We start from the raw sequence: 19,399 nt of genomic DNA, 5'->3' as shown, positions 1-19,399 counted from the left end.
CACGCACAAATGTTGCAACAAGCCATTGAAATCAAGCAAACTCATCCAAGTTGTAATGCATAAACTGAAAGCAATAGAAAGAGTACTTAAGTTAAGGCTGTCAAAGGCTATAGAAATTTAGAAGTCAGCAACATGAGGTAAATTTTTGTTGGGGCATTCAAACAAAAATCACATGAACAGTTATTAGTGTAGCTGCCAGATCACCTCTTCATGCTACGATATCATTCATGAACAAGTGCAAGACAACCCAAGCTCTCAGAGTCTCAGGCTTTCATTTAGCATTAAGTACCTGTGCTGTTCTAAACTTCTTAAAATATCAATGAGTTAAAGTCAGTTTAATCTTCCATCCAGTTGAATTTGAAAGGACATCTCATTTTGTTTCTCACAGCACTTGGCTTCAAGGATACATAGTCTAAAGCTCAGAATATAAGGGTGACTATTACACGGTGCAGCTTCTGCAATTTTTCAGTTTAATGCATCTTTTAAAGAAATTTGCATCTTTTGCAATTTTGCATCTTTTAAAGAAAGACTAGTCCACATTCTGATAGCTGTACTTAATAAAGTACACATATAATCATACTGATATCATCAAGGTGTTGTAAATTGTCAAGTGCCATCCAGTGAATAGTATTTTAAAGTGGTGAGCTCTGTCAACTATATATAACTTGGTTGAAATGTTCTAAAAATTAATATAAATTTTATCTTTCTAGTGAATTTTTCTTTGATAAGTGATAATTTAAACGAACATGCAAGATATGCTTGAACTGTTTGTAGCTGTTTCCCATATTGCTCTGGGAATGCATTATTGGTAGAAAATAATAAATATTTCACCATTTTATCTTTGCTAATATCTATATGACTGAAACTCTGAAAGACAAAAAAAAAGTATTTTTCTTTGTTCATATCTGTGTTTATAGAGGGACTTAATCAAACTCAATATGATGTATCAAAGAGGGAAAATTAAATGTTTCAGGATTGTTTTTCTATATCCTTATAACCATTTTCCTCAATATGTTTGGGTCAAATGAAAAGAGTGACAGCAAACTAATGGAGTAAAAGCCTTTCTCCAACATACAATTATTTTCTTCCAAAATGTGATTATTTCATTTTAGAGAAATTTGAGAGAAGATGGAATCACATTACCTGCTGTCCACAACCAGCCTTGTTTAGTCCTCTAAATACTCAGATGCTCTTAAGTAACTCTTAACAGATGGTACTTCTGGGAACAATATTGCAATGGCCAATCACAACTCATTTCTACCAGCATAGCATTTGTCCAGAAAGAATTGCTTTTAAATAGACTACTGAAACTAAAGGAAGCGTGCCAAAGCCACCAAATAAGCTTTCCTTCAGATAGAACCATGGAAAAACTGGGTAATGTGACTTACAGACTTGTTCTAGCAGTGATGCAGAATTTGAAGAAGAGCTTTATCACTGAAACCGATAAAAACAGCTTCGTGCCATGGATTAAGAGCCCATCCTGTCATTTGTATGCAGACACACTTCTAGGGATAACGGAATTACTTTGTGGTACTGACAACGACCTGCTGCATTTTTAGATACTGTAAAAGGACAGGCAGTAAGACAATTTAACAAAGTAATAGCTTTCTGACAATCTTACCTGGGTACAGCTGCTTTGTTGGGGCACTGAGCTGTGCAGTTTTTGAAACTCTGTAGGCAACATCTGAGCCTTTTGAATCTCTTCTGTTAGTGCAAAATCCTGCTGTTCTTGATACTCCTTCCGGTGAATTATGAAATTCTAATACTTTTAGTACATCAACTGGTTCAGCTGACAAAGAAAAAAAAAAAAAGTTACCTATCTTGCATCTCCACAATTTGCAGAAAATGCATTTCATTGCAAAAGCATATGTGTAATCGTAACAGTGACTGCATCCTTGTTTGATTTACTGCAGATGACTCTTAAATCAGAATGTTCTTTTAACAGGATTATTAATTTTTAAATATGTAAAGGTTAATCCAATCTAACATAAATTTTATGATCAGATATTTGAATGTCTATACTCATTGACAGCCACAGTTTCCCAAAGGCAGGGAAATTTGGTGATTTTAATTTATAACACATTATTTTATTGAGTAACTTGTAAGGAGTATAACTAATTTCAAAAGTTTCAGAAGCGTTCAGCTATTAATCTGCTATCAGAAACTAATGTTGCTAACGTTAGGAAATATTTTGAATCTTATGAGTGCTTTCTCAAATGCAATGTCATAAGGAAGAAGCTAATCTCTTTTCCAGTTAGAGAAAAAGAAAACTGTTTTGACCGCAAGGAGTGCACAGACAGAATCACAGAATGACCCAGGTTTGGGGAATTACTTGTCTTCTACCTACAATAGCACCAGAAAATGCATGTATTTAGACAGATCACTTCATCTGACAAGTAGATTAGTAGAAAGAACATCTTTAGTCAGCAGTCTAAAGAAAGTAAGTTAGTGGGATGGATGATTTTGTCTACTATTTATCGCAATTAAACTATTCATCAGATCTTTACCTAGAAATTTAGTAAAAGACCTGTGCTACTTAGCCTGCCCTTAAAGAGAAAGGGTACCCAACCTCTCTGACTGTCTTGGTGGCCAACTACTACTTGACACACTTCAGTTTATCATTATCTTTCCTTCACTGGGAATTCAAGATGTAGTCTAATCAGTGTTGAATCAAATAAATTGAAAAACTGTGTGCCTTAGTCTGTTGTCTGCACTTCTTTTTACACAGATCAGTATGTTTTTAGGCTTATTTACTAAGGCTACTTTAGTACTTAAGTACTTTAGGGCATGCAACTGATGCTTAGCTTGCTGTCTGTGAGAAGCTCTATATCCTTTCAACAGAGCTGCTATTCTAGGCAGTCCTAATGCAAGAGGTTTTTCAGTTTCAGCAGGAACTTTCATTATTTTCAAGCCAAAATTCATATTGACTGTTTTGTCCTTAGGGGCCAAGTACAGTGCATTTATGCTCAGTGTCTGACAGTTTAAAATTGTGGATCCAAAGAAATTCAGAGCTGCTATTGAACTGAGATTGTTAAAAAAATGATTTTGGAATATATCACAGAATTGTAGGGGCTGGAATGGACTTCTAGAAATTGAGTACACCAGGTTACACAGGTAGAAATCTAGGTAGAGAATCTCTCCAGAAAAGGAGACTCCACAACCTCTCTGGGCAGCCTGTTCCAGTGCTCCGACACTCTGACAGTGAAGAAGGTATTCCCTGCCTTAATATGGAACATCCTGTGTTCCAGTTTCTGCTCCTTGCTTCTACTGTTGCTCACCACTGAAAAGAGCCCAATCCCACTGACTTGACTCCCACGCTTTCTATGTTCATAAACAGTGACGAGATCGCCTCTCAGCCTTCTCTTCTCCAGCCTTTCAGCCTTTCCTCATATGGGATATGCTCTGGACCCTTTATCATCATTTGTCGCCCTCTACAGAATTTTTTCAAAGAGATCCCTGGGGAGTCCAGAACTGGAAACAGTACTCCAGATGTGGCCTCACCAGGGCAAAGTAGAAGGGAGAGGATCACTTCCCTCAACCTGCAGATCATGGCTTCACTGATCTATTTTTTTGAATGGAAACATAATTTTAACCAGTCATTTCTCCACTAGGGCTTTTCTGCAGCTTTCTTTCTGGCAAACTCATAACCACCTTAGCTCAAAAAACAAAGTCTTACATGACTATCAAAGCTGAGTAATGTATTTGGGAAATATGATCTTTCTACATATCTTTGAAATGCACAACGACATTGACTACAGCTAACTTATTCTCTTTGTATTCACTTTATAGGTTGATAAATATCAACTTAAGCCCTCAAATTCATTGTGTGTACATATTCAGCTATTTAAAGGACTGCTTTCAAGCAACAAACGAGAGTGTGAAAACATAGGCAAAGTAGTATTCTAATTAGAGTCCCTCTTGAATACATTTGTCTTTTTTTTTTTTACTATTTCTAGCCAGTTTTGCTATTATTTCCCTCACTGTAGCATCTCAGAAATAATTTTTCAATATTCTCTATAAATGAGAAAATTTAATTAGCTCATTCTATTTCCTCAGTATTGCCAAATATGATGAAGTCAACTATGTGTTAAACCTAACTTTGAATAACAGAGGATCTGAGATTTTCTTAATCAGCCTAGAATGTATGTAACTTCTGGTTTAAAATATAATCACAAATAATACCTATGAGCTTTACTTTTTTTTTTATTCCATTTAAATTTTTCATCTGATCATGCTATCAAATACAAATCCAAAATGTTTATTACAAGCTAATACTACACACAATTTGAATGAATGCTACAGTACACACCCACTTTAACTCTGTTACTTAAAATGTCCTACATATTCAGTAAGTTCAAACAATTCTGAAAGTAAAGTTACAGTAGTCTGCAAATTCTGAAACACCTACCTTATTTCTCTGGATGAATAAAGTTAGTAGATATAAAGCTCTTTCTATATGTAAACGTAAAGTTATGGAAGGAACACTCACGTTGTTTTTTGGTAGCTGATGGCTATTTTTTCACTATATTACTATCTATAGTAATTTGAACCAGTCACTGGAAAACTCAGTAAAAGTATAAGTCAACCACTGCTATGTTCTTTTTTCCTTTGCTCTTTTATATAATTTGTACCAGGTTATTTTTCCTCTTTTTTTTTTTTTTTTTTTTTTTTTTTTTAGAACAAAGACTGGCTGGAAAAGTCTTCATGCTTAATCAAGGTTATTCATTACTTCATGCTGATTCTGCTGCTAAAAAACTTCCAGTCATAAAACAGAATAATAAAAGTGAGCAATGTTCAAACCACAAATTCTAAATAACAAAAATGAACTTTTGTTAAAAGTCTATAGGTGACATTTATTTCCACAAACTGTGAGTCAAGAATCATGAACAGTAAAAAAACCTACTCAGTTTACAGTGATTTCTAAATAGGAAAGGCATGTAAATTTAAACAAACAAAAAGATTAATCAGTTCAACTTCAATAATAATAAGGCTGACTTACTTAATATTTACAGACTGCAACAGAAACTGCTTCCCTAATGTATATAAAAGAGACACTTAAAGCAATCACTGAACAGAAAATGAGTTCTTTAGATAAAGCAGACAGGAATTCATAAATTTTAATATCCTTCTTTACAAAAGCAGGTTCTTCATAGAAACCTACTTAAAATTCATTCATAGAATCATAATTATCCCCAGTTGAAAAGGATCCAGAAGGATCATCAAGTCCAACTCCTGACATTCATCCTGTGGAAAACACAGGATTTCTGATTTTGTACCCCTTCCTCAAATATTTTTGCAACATTTCATGTACGCCATTTTTAAAATCAGATTAGGATGTAACCTGTCTTATAGTTCAGGCCTGAAAATCTCATAGCTGCCCTTGCAACTGAAAACAGGGCCTCAGTTAAAACTTTGCATCTACTCTTTTCCTGTGTCAAGCTGCCATATATTTGGATTTCTGCAAACACACTCTCCTTCCTACTAGAAATTCTGTTCTCATGTATTTCAATGTTTTTTTATATTTACTGAAACTATGGAAATGTAGCTGGAACAGCCATAAACATCTATATTTATCCTTACACTTACAGACAGGCTGACATGACATTAGTCTCAAAATTCTTGAGAAGTACAGCATGCACATTCAAATCACCTACAAAAGGCCTCTACAGAAAGCACTGAACACAGTTGCTCTTAATAAGTCACAAAGCTCACACATTTAGGAATTCAGCCAAAAATAAGCTGGTCTTGAAAAACAGCAGAGCTTAGATCCTAACTGTTTAGAGTTATCCTGTCTGAAGTATAAAGGAGGATGAGATATACATGCATAGCCAACAACCGGCCTGCTTAGAAGACCAGGATAGAGAGTTAGGAAGATGACTCACAAATTCAGGGAAGAACACAGTCTAGAAGTTATCAATGGAGACTGTGATTGCTCTCTGCCAGTTTCATAAGGATTGCAATGCTCAGTGTCTCTGTAACCAGTGAGCTTCACCTCTTCCTGTAAACCATCTCTTCTCTAGCATACTTCTCCCACATAATTTCTGGGACGAAATAATAAGAAACAGCCCGAAAGAGCATGAAGGCCACACTGTTTGCCTGTTTGTATGAAACTCAAATTAGGGTTACATTTTGTATGAGAGTGCTCTCAAAGTAATACCTCCCGTTTTATTATGTTGGCCCAAGACCTGCATATAAGGGACACCATTAATTTATTAGCAGACATAGGGCCGCTCACAAGAACTTTCTCACAGCCTGTTTAAGTGATTTTACTCTCTAATATGATTTCCCTTAATAGTTTTCTCAGATGAGAAGAAAGCTGCAAATTAAAGATATACTTCTGCATCCTTCTGATTTAGCACTAAGATTTGAGATTACAAGGAAATAGACCACAAATAAACATAATGAGAAAGCTCTGTTCATCAGCATTTGGGGCGCAGTTAATTCTCCCTGTGAAGCTTACATATCAGCTTTGAAAACTGGACTATGTAAGTTTGTCGAAATACAGGATCTAGATCCTGAAAGTCAGTCCCTTCATGCAGGGACTTTATGGCCACACTGGCTTGATGCTTGAAGCCCATCTCCTGCAGGCGAGCCTGCCAAACCCTCAATACTAGCCTATGTAAAGAAGCCTGTCTTCTCCAGAGCAGAATTTGCATTTTTCAGGCAAAGCTCTCCTCAGCATCAGGCTGCAATCAAAATGCAAGCTTCCACTCTTCTATGTTTCCACTGATGGAGAACAACTGCAAGTGGTCATTCTTCTCATTAAATGCTATAGTGAGAATCTCAACAGCATGTATCCTTATTTTGAAAAACAAAATTCAAAGAGAGATGTGCAGCTTTTACTGCCACTAACAGACTATGCAGTAGTAGCCAGAGAAAAACAGTTCACAAGTGCTGAGACTTCTGGAATGATAAAGGAGAATCCTTCAGAAATCACATTTTTAGAACATAGAGGTGTATCAGCTATGATCAGCTGTCTGAGCATCTTTCAGTATACCATACTGTTAATCAGATAGCTCCAGCATAATTTCATAGTTTTCAAAAACATATACTACAAGAAAATTTTAGCTATGTACTACCTCAGTACCTGAAATAACATCACAGAATCGTAGAATGGCTTGGGTTGGAAGCGACCATCAAATTCCACCCCCCTGCAGTGGGCAGGATTGCCACCCACTAGATAACTTGTAACTTTTAAAATTTGAACCTGTAGAGCCAAATTCTGGTCTTCGTTACTGCTGTATGACTGAAGTACCTCTACCCACACAGTGAACTTTTCACATCTATACTGGTATGGATGAGAACATTTGGTTCATATTAAATGTAAGACATAGACCATATTTAAGCTTCCTTTGCTTTCTTTCCCCACCCTAAGGTTTCTATTTACTTCCTATGGAAGAAAAAAAGAGCAAGATAGAACTAGATTGGCAGAAACATAAGAACTTCTAAGCTAGTTTAAATTATACCAAAATATGTGTAAAAGCATATTAAGTAAGAAGAAAATCCACCTCTGCTGGCATCTCCCTTTTGGAAATTAAAAGGAAAACAGCAAATAACTGAGCATAATAAATTGTTTCTGATCTGGTCCTGCTAAATGAATAAGGAGCATCTAGAAATCAGTTGGGCTAATTAGCTGTAAACTGAATCCCAAATCACAGTGTAATACTGCAAGGTCAGGATACATTATGAGAATGAATTACATGAAGGAAACTTAATATGTTTTCTGTTGCAGGTTTTTTCTTAGCATTTTCAAGGCTTGACTTCCTATGCATACAATGATACATTTACTTTAAATTCTATGGTAGTGCTTTACATTCAATGCTTTAATAATCACATCTTTTAAAAATATAAAATCATAGATTGAAGAACCTGTAAAAAACTAACTACATTTTTATTTATATTGTTACAGTTAGAAATACAGCTTATGCTTAATTCCATTCCACAAACTCTAAATGGAAATTAATTCTAAAAGTAATCATCCTCATTAATCTTAGCTAGGTAATTAGGTAATATGACTCTCCCTTTCTTTTGGTTGAAACTACTCACGGAGGAAGTTCAAGGGTAATAATAATACAGACTATCACATAAGAGCAATGAGAGACTGAGAAACAGTACAAAAAGACAGACTGAAATACTTTGAATACACAGTCTGTGGTAAAGATTTATTCAACATATGATATAAGCCTCCTTGTTTAAGGAATTACCTTAGTTATAGTATAAATGCTCAGCACGATCACGTCTACCTGTGGGAAAGCTTTTTGTAAGTGCCCACATAACTCTAGGTAAAACCACAGGAATCACAAGACAGGGACAAGTTGTATTTGTCATGACAGTATGGTCAAGGCTGGTTGATAACATTTGCATTTTTTTAAATGCAGTGGCAGGTGGTACTTAAATGAATGGTATTTAATCATATCTTCTTCATTTATAAATAAGTACCCTTGCTATAACTAAGATCATGGCAAACAATATCTTAGTGATAGGTAATAAAATGTATTGTTTGTGCTTCAGCAGCCACCATTCAAATTCTGCATTATAAATATATGAGGGTTGTTCTGAAAGTAATGCCTCTTATTTTATTATGTTGGCCCACAACATTAGGGGTGGATGCTGATGGTATGGCAGTAGAGGTTGAACCTTCCCACCAATATCTTTCTGTATTTTGTTGCCATTTGACAGATGGCAGCAGAGAGGCAGTCTGACAAAATGGCGTCTGATATGGAAATGCATATGAAGCAAAGGTGCGCCACTGAATTGCTATGTGTTAAGAGAAGGGCGCTCATTGACATTCACTGACACTTGTTGAACGTTTATGGAGACTAAACAGTGGACATGAGCCCAGTGGGTGGTACATTTCAGCAGTGGTGACAAGTATGTCAGCTCCATTGTTACGGATTTTTATGAGTGCAACATGCAGGCTCTCATTCATTGCCAGTGAAAGTGCATAGCTAGTGATGGTGACTACACTGAAAAATAGTATTCTGTAGATGAGAATTTTCTCTATCAAATACTGTTATTGTGCTATTTGTGTTAGTTTCCATATGAATAAATAGGAGGCATTACACCACCTAAGTGTATGCATGTTAAAGCCTATCTGACACTGCTATGGAGAGCTGCACAGTACACACAAAACATGGATCAAAAGTGTATCTAATGGCAGCAGAAATATCTCTGGAATTACATGAGCAGCGGTATTTTGGATAAAAGGGTAACATCACTATATGTTATCTTTCTAGCCATAATCTTGTTGTATGGCTAATTACCTTTATTTCAATAACTTTGCAGTTAAGTAAATATTTTGATTTACAACAGATGCTTCATTACAATTTCTAGATAATGCTAACTGTAGTAATGATCCAAAATAAAAAGAGGTTTTCTACACAGGCTTACTTAAATCATATATAAATAATATAAGAAAAATCATATATAATGCAACATAATATATAGATATAATACATAGTATAGAAAATACATCTATTGAGTGACACTAATGAATATTTTAGGTATGTTAATGTGAAGCAATTAATATGCATTGCAAGTAGAATTGTACTGGTTCATGTAAGTACACTGTGTTTCTGTCCCAAATCTCTTTTAACAGCTAATGTGTTTCTATTAATCAATTTACACTTAAGCATGTGAAATACTTTAGCTCCTGTTTCTTCCCATACTTATCAGCTTCCATTCACAGCTTCTTACTGGAAATTTGAGTCTGCTGCTATTACAAATGAATAAATTCTGTGTTGGATTAATTTCTTTGACAGAAGATGACATGGACACTCTGTTACTAGAATTATTTGCACAAAAATAGATTCTCAGCATACTTACCTAGTGATTCCCCCAAAATTCTTTTTGATTTATATAGGCTAACTGGTTATAAGAAAGGTTTCTAACCACCTTGTGCTACATAAAGCTCTACTGAGAAGCAGTTTATAGGTCAGTTCCATAAGCAGCTGCAGTTCATCATAAGCATGGATTTCTCTTATTATTTCATATCTTAGATCCTAAGAGTTCAAACATCTATAATGATCCTATCACAAATGCATACAGTGGTACTCAGCAGTTTTGGAACAGGTGTACATTGAAACGATATTATTTGTTGAGAGTTCTTTTTCGAGTAAATTTGATTATCCCTTTAGAAAAAACAAAGAAAGTCAGAATGGACAATTGTCCCTATAAACAAAAAAGTTCCACACCTTGAGTTTTTTCTGTTCTAAACATAATGGGCTGCAAGCCACTCAGAAGCTTCAGTGAGCATTGAAGATATCGCTGCACATTTTTGAGTAGGATACATGAAATCTGACATCATCTGCCTAAGAACTGTACAACAAATAATTTTTAACTGCAGTTAATGGTGATGGTGACCAAGGACCTAACAGTTCAAGAGACATTTTTTGAAGACAGGGTTTGCAAAGAAAATAATCAGCTTCTGTAATTTCAGAAGGAAAAACAGCCATCAACCTAAAAGGACTGACAGGAAAGTGACTATTGTGGCAACTTCTGGCTTCACAATTAATTCCCATAAGAAATTGTTGAGGGGGTGACTCATTTAGAATTAAATATATATATATTTCTGTTCAAGAGCCTAATGAAGACTAGAAGTCAAAATCTTATTATATTTAAATTTTGTTCTGATAACTCTTGGGTTTTATGCTCTTAATTTTATGAGACAGCTCAGGCACAATGATCCTTCCCTATTTAACCTACATTTGCAAGATACTCCAAGATGCTTGCTGGTGAACATACTTTAAATGCAAATAATAATGAAAGTAAAAGGGGAAAATAGAGACAGTATTATTTATTTATATGGATATATCTTAGGAATCTGAGTGTGCTACAGTTTGCTATGCTCTCAGTAATGTTAGTAAACATGGCTTTTCCTTCTTCACATATAATAAACACTATGGGTTTTCTTCCTGAGCTATCATTATTCTTCAGCAATGTTATTTTTCTAATTAACACAAAAATGAAAATTTATCAGGAATTATCCCAGAAATAGCCTCTAAGAATTACAACCAGTAATTCATAATTGGTGAGAAACAACCCTGGAGTAGTAGAAAAGGTGTGTCTGTGCTCTAGTGCATCTGCCGCAGTAAAAAAGCATTATCTGAGCAGTTTAGGAAGACAAATGTTTCTAAAGCACTATTACTTTACCTCATATTATTCCATGGAATTATGTTTCATTCTGCCAGTAATCTGTTCCAACAGAACCACCACAAAACTAAAGCTTAAGTGTGTTGAAACATTCATCTTCCATTCTAAATTGTGGGGGTTTTTTGTTTGTTTGTTTTTGTTTTTGTTTTTTTAAGGTTAGTCCACTTTTTTTCTTGCTGTGATAGATCATTTAAAGAGTAGCAGCTATTACAGCCTGGTAGGCTAAAATATGCATATTTAGTGGGTACTGATGAAAAGACTTCTTATAATATTTGTGGACAAGATTTTCAAAATAGGACATCTTATGGTTAGATTTCTAGGTGTATATTTAGGAACTCAAATAGAAGGTACTGGCTGGGCTGCTTCTCTGTTTTGAATCCATGTTACTTATTAAAGGCATAATGGACAACAGTGACTTTTCTTAAATTTTTTAATTTTTGTAAGTGCTCCTTCTAAGAACTGCTATTGTTATAGTTTCCAGTTGGCATTCATTAGGAAGCCAATAGCTAAATGAACAGTGCTTTCAGGCCAGAAATAGAGAGAAGTCAGGCTTTTTTATTTGTTTTTCAAAGTCTTGAAGATAGCTTTTGTGAAAGTTCTTCTACATAGTTTTTATCTAGCTACCATTTGTCAAGCTTTTTCAGCAGTTCTCCTACTGTGAAATCTGATAACTTTTACCATTTGTATTCCTTATCCCAGATCATTAGGCCATTTTCTGATTCCATCAACAACAGCAAGCAGTTTAGTTTACCAGACAGACCTAAGTTTGCTAGAACGTAAATAACAACAAATGCTGCCCCAGTCCTGAATGATCAGCAAGAAAGTCTTCCCTGGCAGAGTTGCAGTCTGGATTTGCTGAGCTTAGTCTTTTGACCTGTAGGACACAGTGCAAGAGCCATCTGTTACTAGAAATTTGTACTAAAGCAGTACAAATCTTTCTAAAGCAGTAGAAGTATTTTCATTCATGTTTTTACCACTGCATATTTTAATTATTGTCGTTGTGGGCAATTATGATGCGTATCTTTTAAAAATTGAAATATGTATAAGTAATTATTATTAATTTACTGCATTCGTCATCTGTTAAGCATTAATACTGAAGTAAATGCCCAAGGGCAGAAATTCAAAAGCATATTCTAATCAAGATGCTTCACTGAGCTTCCCAGTTTTTCAAATATGGACACTTTTAAGTTCTCACTGCAGGCTCAGGTCTCTGTAATCCAAGCAATGCTTTCTTGCAGTCCAAGACTTTGATGAGTAAGCTTGCAGGCTGACTTAAACTAAAATATTCAGCAAGAATTAAGAATTGTTCTTTCTTGGTTTTGTTATTTTACACAACTCTAGAATATAACCTAGATCTTGAGGCTGACATTTCATTTTTGCTTTCTATACTTTTCAACACTGAAAGCAAAACCTTCTTTGAGGGCAAAGAGATTGTATAAGCAACACTTCTGAACCATTTATTCAGCAATATTGACTAAAATTGAGCACAGAAGACGTGATCAGGATCCCCTAAAATATTTCACTGTTACTTACAAAGGATTGGGCTGCTTTCATCACCTGGTGTAGCCCTCCACTTATCCACCAATTTGCAATATTTTAACTTCTGTCTCAGTATTTCTGTGGAGTTATTCCTATTTTATACTGCAGCAGATTATATCAGAAGTGCAAAGTGTCTAACAGTGTTGAGGCCTGTGGTAAACATTAAAAAAGTTTGTTTTGTAAAGATGGTGGAGACATTACTTCTAAATGTGAAAATCAGCAACAAGTATTAAATTGTTGAAGTATCCCATTTCTATTACCATACAAGCAAACAAACAAAAAAAGGCATTGCTAAAGGAAGAGACAAGGTGTGCTCTCAGCAATTAAAAATGAAAGAGACTGAGGCCACTTAAGCAAAAGTTTTGTTGCTAAAATTATTTAAAATCATCCTAATAGACTTCAAGAATATCTCTTGACAAATGGTAGTTTTCAAATACCACACATATGCACATTTTTCAGCTATAAGCAATGGAATATGTTTACACAAAGAGAAACAGCTAGATTCAGTATTTACAAATATTCAAAGTAAAATATTCAAAATAAAAATATTCAAAGTAACCCCATTTAATTTCATAGAGAAACAACTAAATGATTTTTATTAACCATACAACTCAGAAATTCACCATACTTTCACTGATGTCAAAGATATAATCTCCCATTTGATAGCAAGTTAACGAAGCTAGTCGCAGTTCTGTACCCTACTGATACTAGCAGTTCTGCTTAAGCAGAAAGCAAGGTTGTAAAACCTTGACTGATTCTTTTTTTTTTTTTTAACTATGAATGTTTGATTGAAACCTATGAGATTACTAAAATATTTTGAATGGATAAACAGATGAGGAGACAGAGTGAGTAAAGCATAAGCTATGGTAGCACTGTAATAAAGTGACAAAAATTTGACTTATAATTGCAGTTGATTTAAATTGCAGGTTGCTAGTGCTGTTATTCATAGCAGGATCAGGATCTTCAGTTTTTAATCATACTTTATAACACATCTTTCAATTTGCTTTGTAGCAAATACTTTGCTTCCATAGTATCAGCTCTGCCAAATAACATCTACTTCACATACTGTATGCATTAATGCTTTGACATACACTGAAGTCCCAGCCTTAGAATTCACAAAGATTTTTACAACCTTTTATGTGTGATAATGTGTTTAAAAAAAAATTTAAGTTCTGTCAGATTCTATTACTATTGCTATAACAGGGTCAGCAATTAATCCTTACATTTACAGTCTGTAAACTTGGTATTTAATACTGAGTAGTACAGTTATAAGCCATTGCAACAGGCATGAGTGTCCTTGTAAGGAACTGCCATCTACTGTGTCCAGCCAGAGGGCAAATCTGTGTCACTACCTGAGACTTCAGAGTTTTGCAGGACTAGAGATTCCACCCAAGCTCTGCTTAATTTATTCCCCCATATTATAAACAAATATTCAGAACAATTATAACTGAATCAGTGCTAGGAGGATTTCTGAAAAGAAGCGGGAAGCTCCACAGAGAGATGCAACTTCTTTATCTTGCTGGCAGATGGAAATTCTATTGCTCACCACTGAATGAAACAAATCCAGGAGAAACATAATTACTCCAGTGTGTTTTAGGTATAACTTCAGCAGTAATGTCACTGCTCTTGCTATTATGCAGCAGTCTTGTTGGAATTATGGGCCCTATTTGGAGGAGATGAAGTATCTTTGAGCAAGACAAGTGCAATAACAAACATAACAATCCCTTTGCTACACTTTACCACTGACACAGGAACTAATCTAATCTGCAACATTTTCTTTTTCTTTTTCTTTTTTTTTTTTTTTTTCCAGCAGTAAGAAAACATCATGCACCAGAAAAGATTTCGTATTGCGCATTATTTTTTTCTAGTGATATTCCAACAATTGATGCCAAAGGCACTGAATGTTTGCATGCACTCTATATGTTACATATATGTTACATATATGTTACATACAGTTACACTTATTAGATATACACAAAACTGAAGTTGAGAAATATGGAACAACTTTTTTTTCTGTACAGCCTGCAGTCTGAATAGTCCTTTCTGAGATCCTTGAGAAGTCTTGTTCTAAATTAAATGCAAAGATCCATACTCTGGAGAATTTGCAACACATACCAGTCATTCTTCTGCCAGATGGCTGCTGATGATATTGATATAATTATTTTACCCCAAAAATATTTTTTAATGTAAATAATATAGTAAAACAGACATATGCATGCAGGCCTCTTTTGCTCTATACTGGGAAGAGAGGACCGTTTCACCTGCTGATCCCTGGGACTCAGAAAAAACTTCAGCTAGGATCACTAGTACAATCTAGTAAAATCTCCCTTTGATTTAATCATTTTTGTCTGTATTTTATCTGAGAAACCTCTATATGCTTTCTGTTTCTGAAGGTTCTGAAGGTTAAACCAAAATTAACACAAAAATAGCTGTTTCACTGTGAAATAATAATAATAAAAATGATGAAAGTGTTTCACATTCTATTTCAATCTGAAAAGTGAATCAAACAGTTAAAAGTGTCTTATATCAGTAACAGTTCTGAGAAGAGATTAATCCTTTTCTAGTTTAGGGGCACCTTTTCATTACTGTTTTAGAGTAATCAGATACAGCAGTTTTAATTCAATAAACAGATCCATATCTTCCCAGAGTTACTAAGCAATTACAATTAAATATCAGTATGGAGCCCACAAAGAAAACTGTTCTTTTGCCAGTACCAGTGTACCCTGTTCTCCATTCCTTCTGCACCTAGAACTCTCCTTAGTTTCCAACCCTGCCTGGGGGAAGAACAAGGAACCTTTGTACTTCCTAAGACAACTGTAAAAAGCGTCTACGATATACTAGGAACCAATCTACTTGCCACTCACACAGAAAATATCTTTTCTATATATAGCTTTAAAGCCCCATTTTCAGTAAGAAATCTTAAATCTTTTTGCACTCAGAGCTGGATTGAAAAAGCTTATAAATAATAAAAAGACTAATTTTTCATTTCTTGCCCATGAAAATTAAATCAGAATCACAATAGTGCATTGATGCCAGAGCCTTACTAAAAATTTATAGTGTTGAAGCCATGCCATTTTGACTAAATGAGTTTATTCATTCCAAACCCATTACCAGTAGATTTAGTATTAAAAGGTGAGGAAGGGGAAAGGAAATCAAAGGATGTCTTTTAAAATACTGAATACTGTTTACTTTTGGTGAGTCCAAAAGCAAAAATATTTTCTAAAAAGAGCTGCTTAAGTGCTGGTGGGCACTGAGCTGACCAAATATGAGTCACTAGCTTTTCCATTCCACTTCTTCTCATTTCTATAACCTTTCTAAAGGAGAAATAATTCAAGCAGATCTTCATACCTCCTTTCTCGGTTCTGTGGATGACACCTCATACTTCTATTTCTTTTCTGTTTTAAATAAAGCAACTTGAAAAAAAAAAGTCAAGAATTTTAGGAATCTTTTGAGGTTTTTCTGAGTGGAAAAGACTTTGCTGTCTTAAGAAGTCACTGATGTATAATTCACACTTTATACAAATACATAATGAAACTATCTTTACGTTTCTTTACTAAGTGGCATTTTATGAAAAGACAATTGAAGAATATAGGATTTAATTTAATAGATTTTATAGGGGCTATGATTCATATTTTACCCTGGTCAAACCTCGCAGCATTTTCATTTAGTCATATTGCTTCCCCACTGCAGTATTCTATTTCATCTGAGTAGTTTCCCTCTCCAACTTTCAAATGTGAGTTATTACGTCCTATTTTATCTCTAAACTACTTCCAATAAGAGTAGAATACACAAAAGACAACACTGAAGTATCTCCCTCATACTCTAAATTGTGCCAACTTCTTCTCCCTTGGCAGTCAGGGGAAATACTCTGACTTCAGTAACAGATCAAGCCCTGAGCAGACAGCTGCCTGCATCTCTAAGCAAATGGCATACTGTATTTGCTAAAAGTGCAAGCAGTAATTTCTCTTCAGAATACCCCTACAAAGATGAGAAGCCTGTAGCACTTTTTCCAAAGTGTCCTTTATACAGAGGACTAGAGGAAAGGATTTTTAAAATAGTTACCAAACCTAAAACCTAAAAACCTATCAATGTGCCCAATGTTGAAAATTTTTAAGGAAGTACCAGCTAACTTCTGGTGTTTTGATTGTTTGATTGTTACCTTTCCGGGCTGCTTGGGTTTAGATTTTCATTCAACTTTTCATTTGTGTCAACACAACGTGTAAAGATAATCTACATAAATCTTGCTCACTAAAGTAACTTCTACTGTGCTCACAGGAAAGTGACATAAAACATCAAAATCTATCATGCCTTTGTATACAGTATTTCTTCTTCAATAAATTTAGTTTTGACATCGTAATGGAGAACCGAATCTTTGAATCTCTGTGAGATTAATTCGCCCTCAGCAAACTCCACCTGGAGTCCGTGGAACTGCAGCGAGGATGAAATTTTACCCCTTCAAATCCCTGGCAGAAATGGGGCCAGCAGGGGGCAGAAGCCCTGACGGAGCTGACACCGCCAAGGTTGTGACCAGGTATAAAGGGCTTGAATGGAGACCCCGATCACCTTGCTGTGCTCCCACTAGGACACCCATTGATTCAGAAAGTGGAGATTCACACCAAGAAATACGATGTGAAAGTTATAATAATAAAAAAGCCTAAAAATTAAAACTTTATTGGTGGAGAGTTAAAATTCCTTCATAGATGTTGGAAGTTGGAACTTGTTGATCCATTAGGTCCCTTCCAACCCAAGCCATTCTATGATTTTATGATTCTATGTCTGACACACAAGAAAATGAAATCCTCAGACCCACATGCGCCTGCGGGCTCCAGAGAGAGGGACGAATGAAGGAAGGAGGAAGACGGGTAGCGTTTCCAACCCGGCAGGAGGCGAAGGGGCTCCTGCCACCACGGCTCACGCATCGCAGCTCCGCAGATGTGCGAGCTCAGCTCACAAAGCCGCAGCGCACCGGTCGGGACGGCGCGGCGGTACCCGAGGGCCGAGCCACGCCTGGGGGCAGAGATTCCCTTTCCTTCTGCAGGACTGCACCGTACCCACCGTGTCCACGGACACCTAAGGGACCACTCGCCCCCCCCACCCCCCCCACCCCTTCCACTCCCTTCCCCTCCCGTTTCCTCCCCTCACCCCCCCTCCCTTCCGTGGCAGGAGCGGGAGGAGGCTGGAGACGGCAGTATTGCCCGCACGGAGCTCGGAACTGGGCCCCCTCCTCTCCGGTGCGTCGTTCCGGCATGCGCCCACCTGCGGGGCTGCCCTCCTCGGCGCTGCCAAGGGCCTCTGCCATACTTCTACTCTGTCGCCCTGGAAAACATTCTAGCCGCTGCGAGCCTTTGCAAAGGAAAAATCAGTGAGGGGAGGAATGGAGAAAATCCGAGGAGCCTCCACCCCCAGTTTTCCCCTTCCTCGCCTCTCCGAGGAGGCAGATGGTTGTCGCTCAATTTCTGCCACAACTTCGTGAACTTCGGCAGCGTCAAGATTCTTAAGTTCAACAGAACTGAAAATCGTAGGCACACTCTCTAAAACTGAATCGGGTGCTGGACGACGGGAAATCGCACAGCACAATGCATACTTGCTTCACCATCCAGTCCTGCCAGCGCATCCCCTCAGCGGCACTGAGCCTACAGCGGCGCTTGAGGTGGGAGGGGAGGCTCCGAGCGGGCACCCGCGACCCCAGGGGCCCTCGGCGGGGTCCGCACCCCGGGCCCGAGACCTTAGGGTTCCTCCTCTCCCTGGCAGCGGAGGCGCTCTGACAGCCCCGGCCTTGCCTTGGATCTCTTCCCCGACGTGGGGGGAGAGCGGAGGCCACAGCGTGTCCCTTTCCTTACCTCCTCTGACCTCCGCAGCCTGGAGAAGGATAGCGAGGGTGATGAGCACGATCACGGCCGAGTCCCAGGGCCACCTTTTCGTTTTCCACCGCGTGGACCACCTCTGCATCTTCATGCTGGGCGCCCGCGAGTGTAAATTAAACCCAGGCGCCTTCAATTTATACTCCGTCCTTTCCACAATATTCCCAGAGATGATTTCTCCTATAGAGCCATACGTAACACACCAAAGGGATTCTCTCTCCCTCGCCCGACCCTGTGCAGGCCCCTCCACCCCGTGCTCCCCGGTGCCCTGCCTTCAGACTGAAGGGAGACGAAGGGCTTTAATCAAAATGCACAGAGCGCCGCATCCCCCTAAACGCTTCATCCCGTCAGAGGGCTGGGCGAGCGGCTCCGGGGCCACCCCTGTGCCCAACTGACAAGGCAGCCGCCGCCCGGAGGCCAATCGCGACGCACCCCCGGCCGCCCACAGCACCGCCCTCCGCCTTGGCGGTGGCGCGCCGGCTGCCCACGGCACCTTCGACCGCCGTGTCGGCGAGGAGCGGCTGTCGCGAAGGCGAGCTTACGGAACAGGAAACCGCGTTGCGGGAGCGAGCCGGGGGACGCCAACGGGTGTATTCCGTCCCCGGGGCTCGGAGTCCCCTCAGCCTCGCCGCCCCCAACCCCACCGTCTCGCTGCGGAGCATGCGCAGTGCCGCCCGCGGCGCCCCTCGGAGCGGGTGGCGGGAAACGATGCTGCTGAGGGAGCGGGCGGGCGGGGGGCGACTCTCCGGACGAGTGGAGCGGGGAGAGCGAGGGGGGGTGTGCCGGGCTGCGGAGGAGCGACGTGTGAGAGGAGAAACCAGGTTGAGAGAGGGGCTGGGGGAGCTTAG

At 38.1% G+C, this 19,399-nt stretch overlaps 1 protein-coding gene across 9 annotated transcripts in view; it reads right to left on the bottom strand.

Annotated features, from left to right (window-relative positions):
- Positions 1-18,900, bottom strand: part of COL11A1 (collagen type XI alpha 1 chain) — a 146,843-nt gene extending 127,943 nt beyond the window's left edge. For all 9 annotated transcript variants that reach the window (XR_005861921.2, XR_005861922.2, XM_040704931.2 and 6 more), the window contains exons 1-2: positions 18,531-18,900; positions 1,622-1,789 (exon numbers count right to left, since the gene is read on the bottom strand). Coding sequence is in view for 7 of the 9 variants with exons in the window: in XM_040704931.2 (XP_040560865.1) it covers positions 1,622-1,789; positions 18,531-18,645 (283 nt within the window). In the remaining 2 variants the exon portion in view is untranslated. The remainder of the gene's footprint in view (positions 1-1,621; positions 1,790-18,530) is intronic.
- Between the last annotated feature and the right edge of the window lie 499 nt (positions 18,901-19,399).

This window comes from Gallus gallus, chromosome 8 (genome assembly GCF_016699485.2).
Source record: "Gallus gallus isolate bGalGal1 chromosome 8, bGalGal1.mat.broiler.GRCg7b, whole genome shotgun sequence".
NCBI lineage: Eukaryota > Metazoa > Chordata > Aves > Galliformes > Phasianidae > Gallus > Gallus gallus.
Note: the sequence above shows the minus strand (reverse complement) of the source record. Positions and strands in the feature narration are given on the sequence as shown.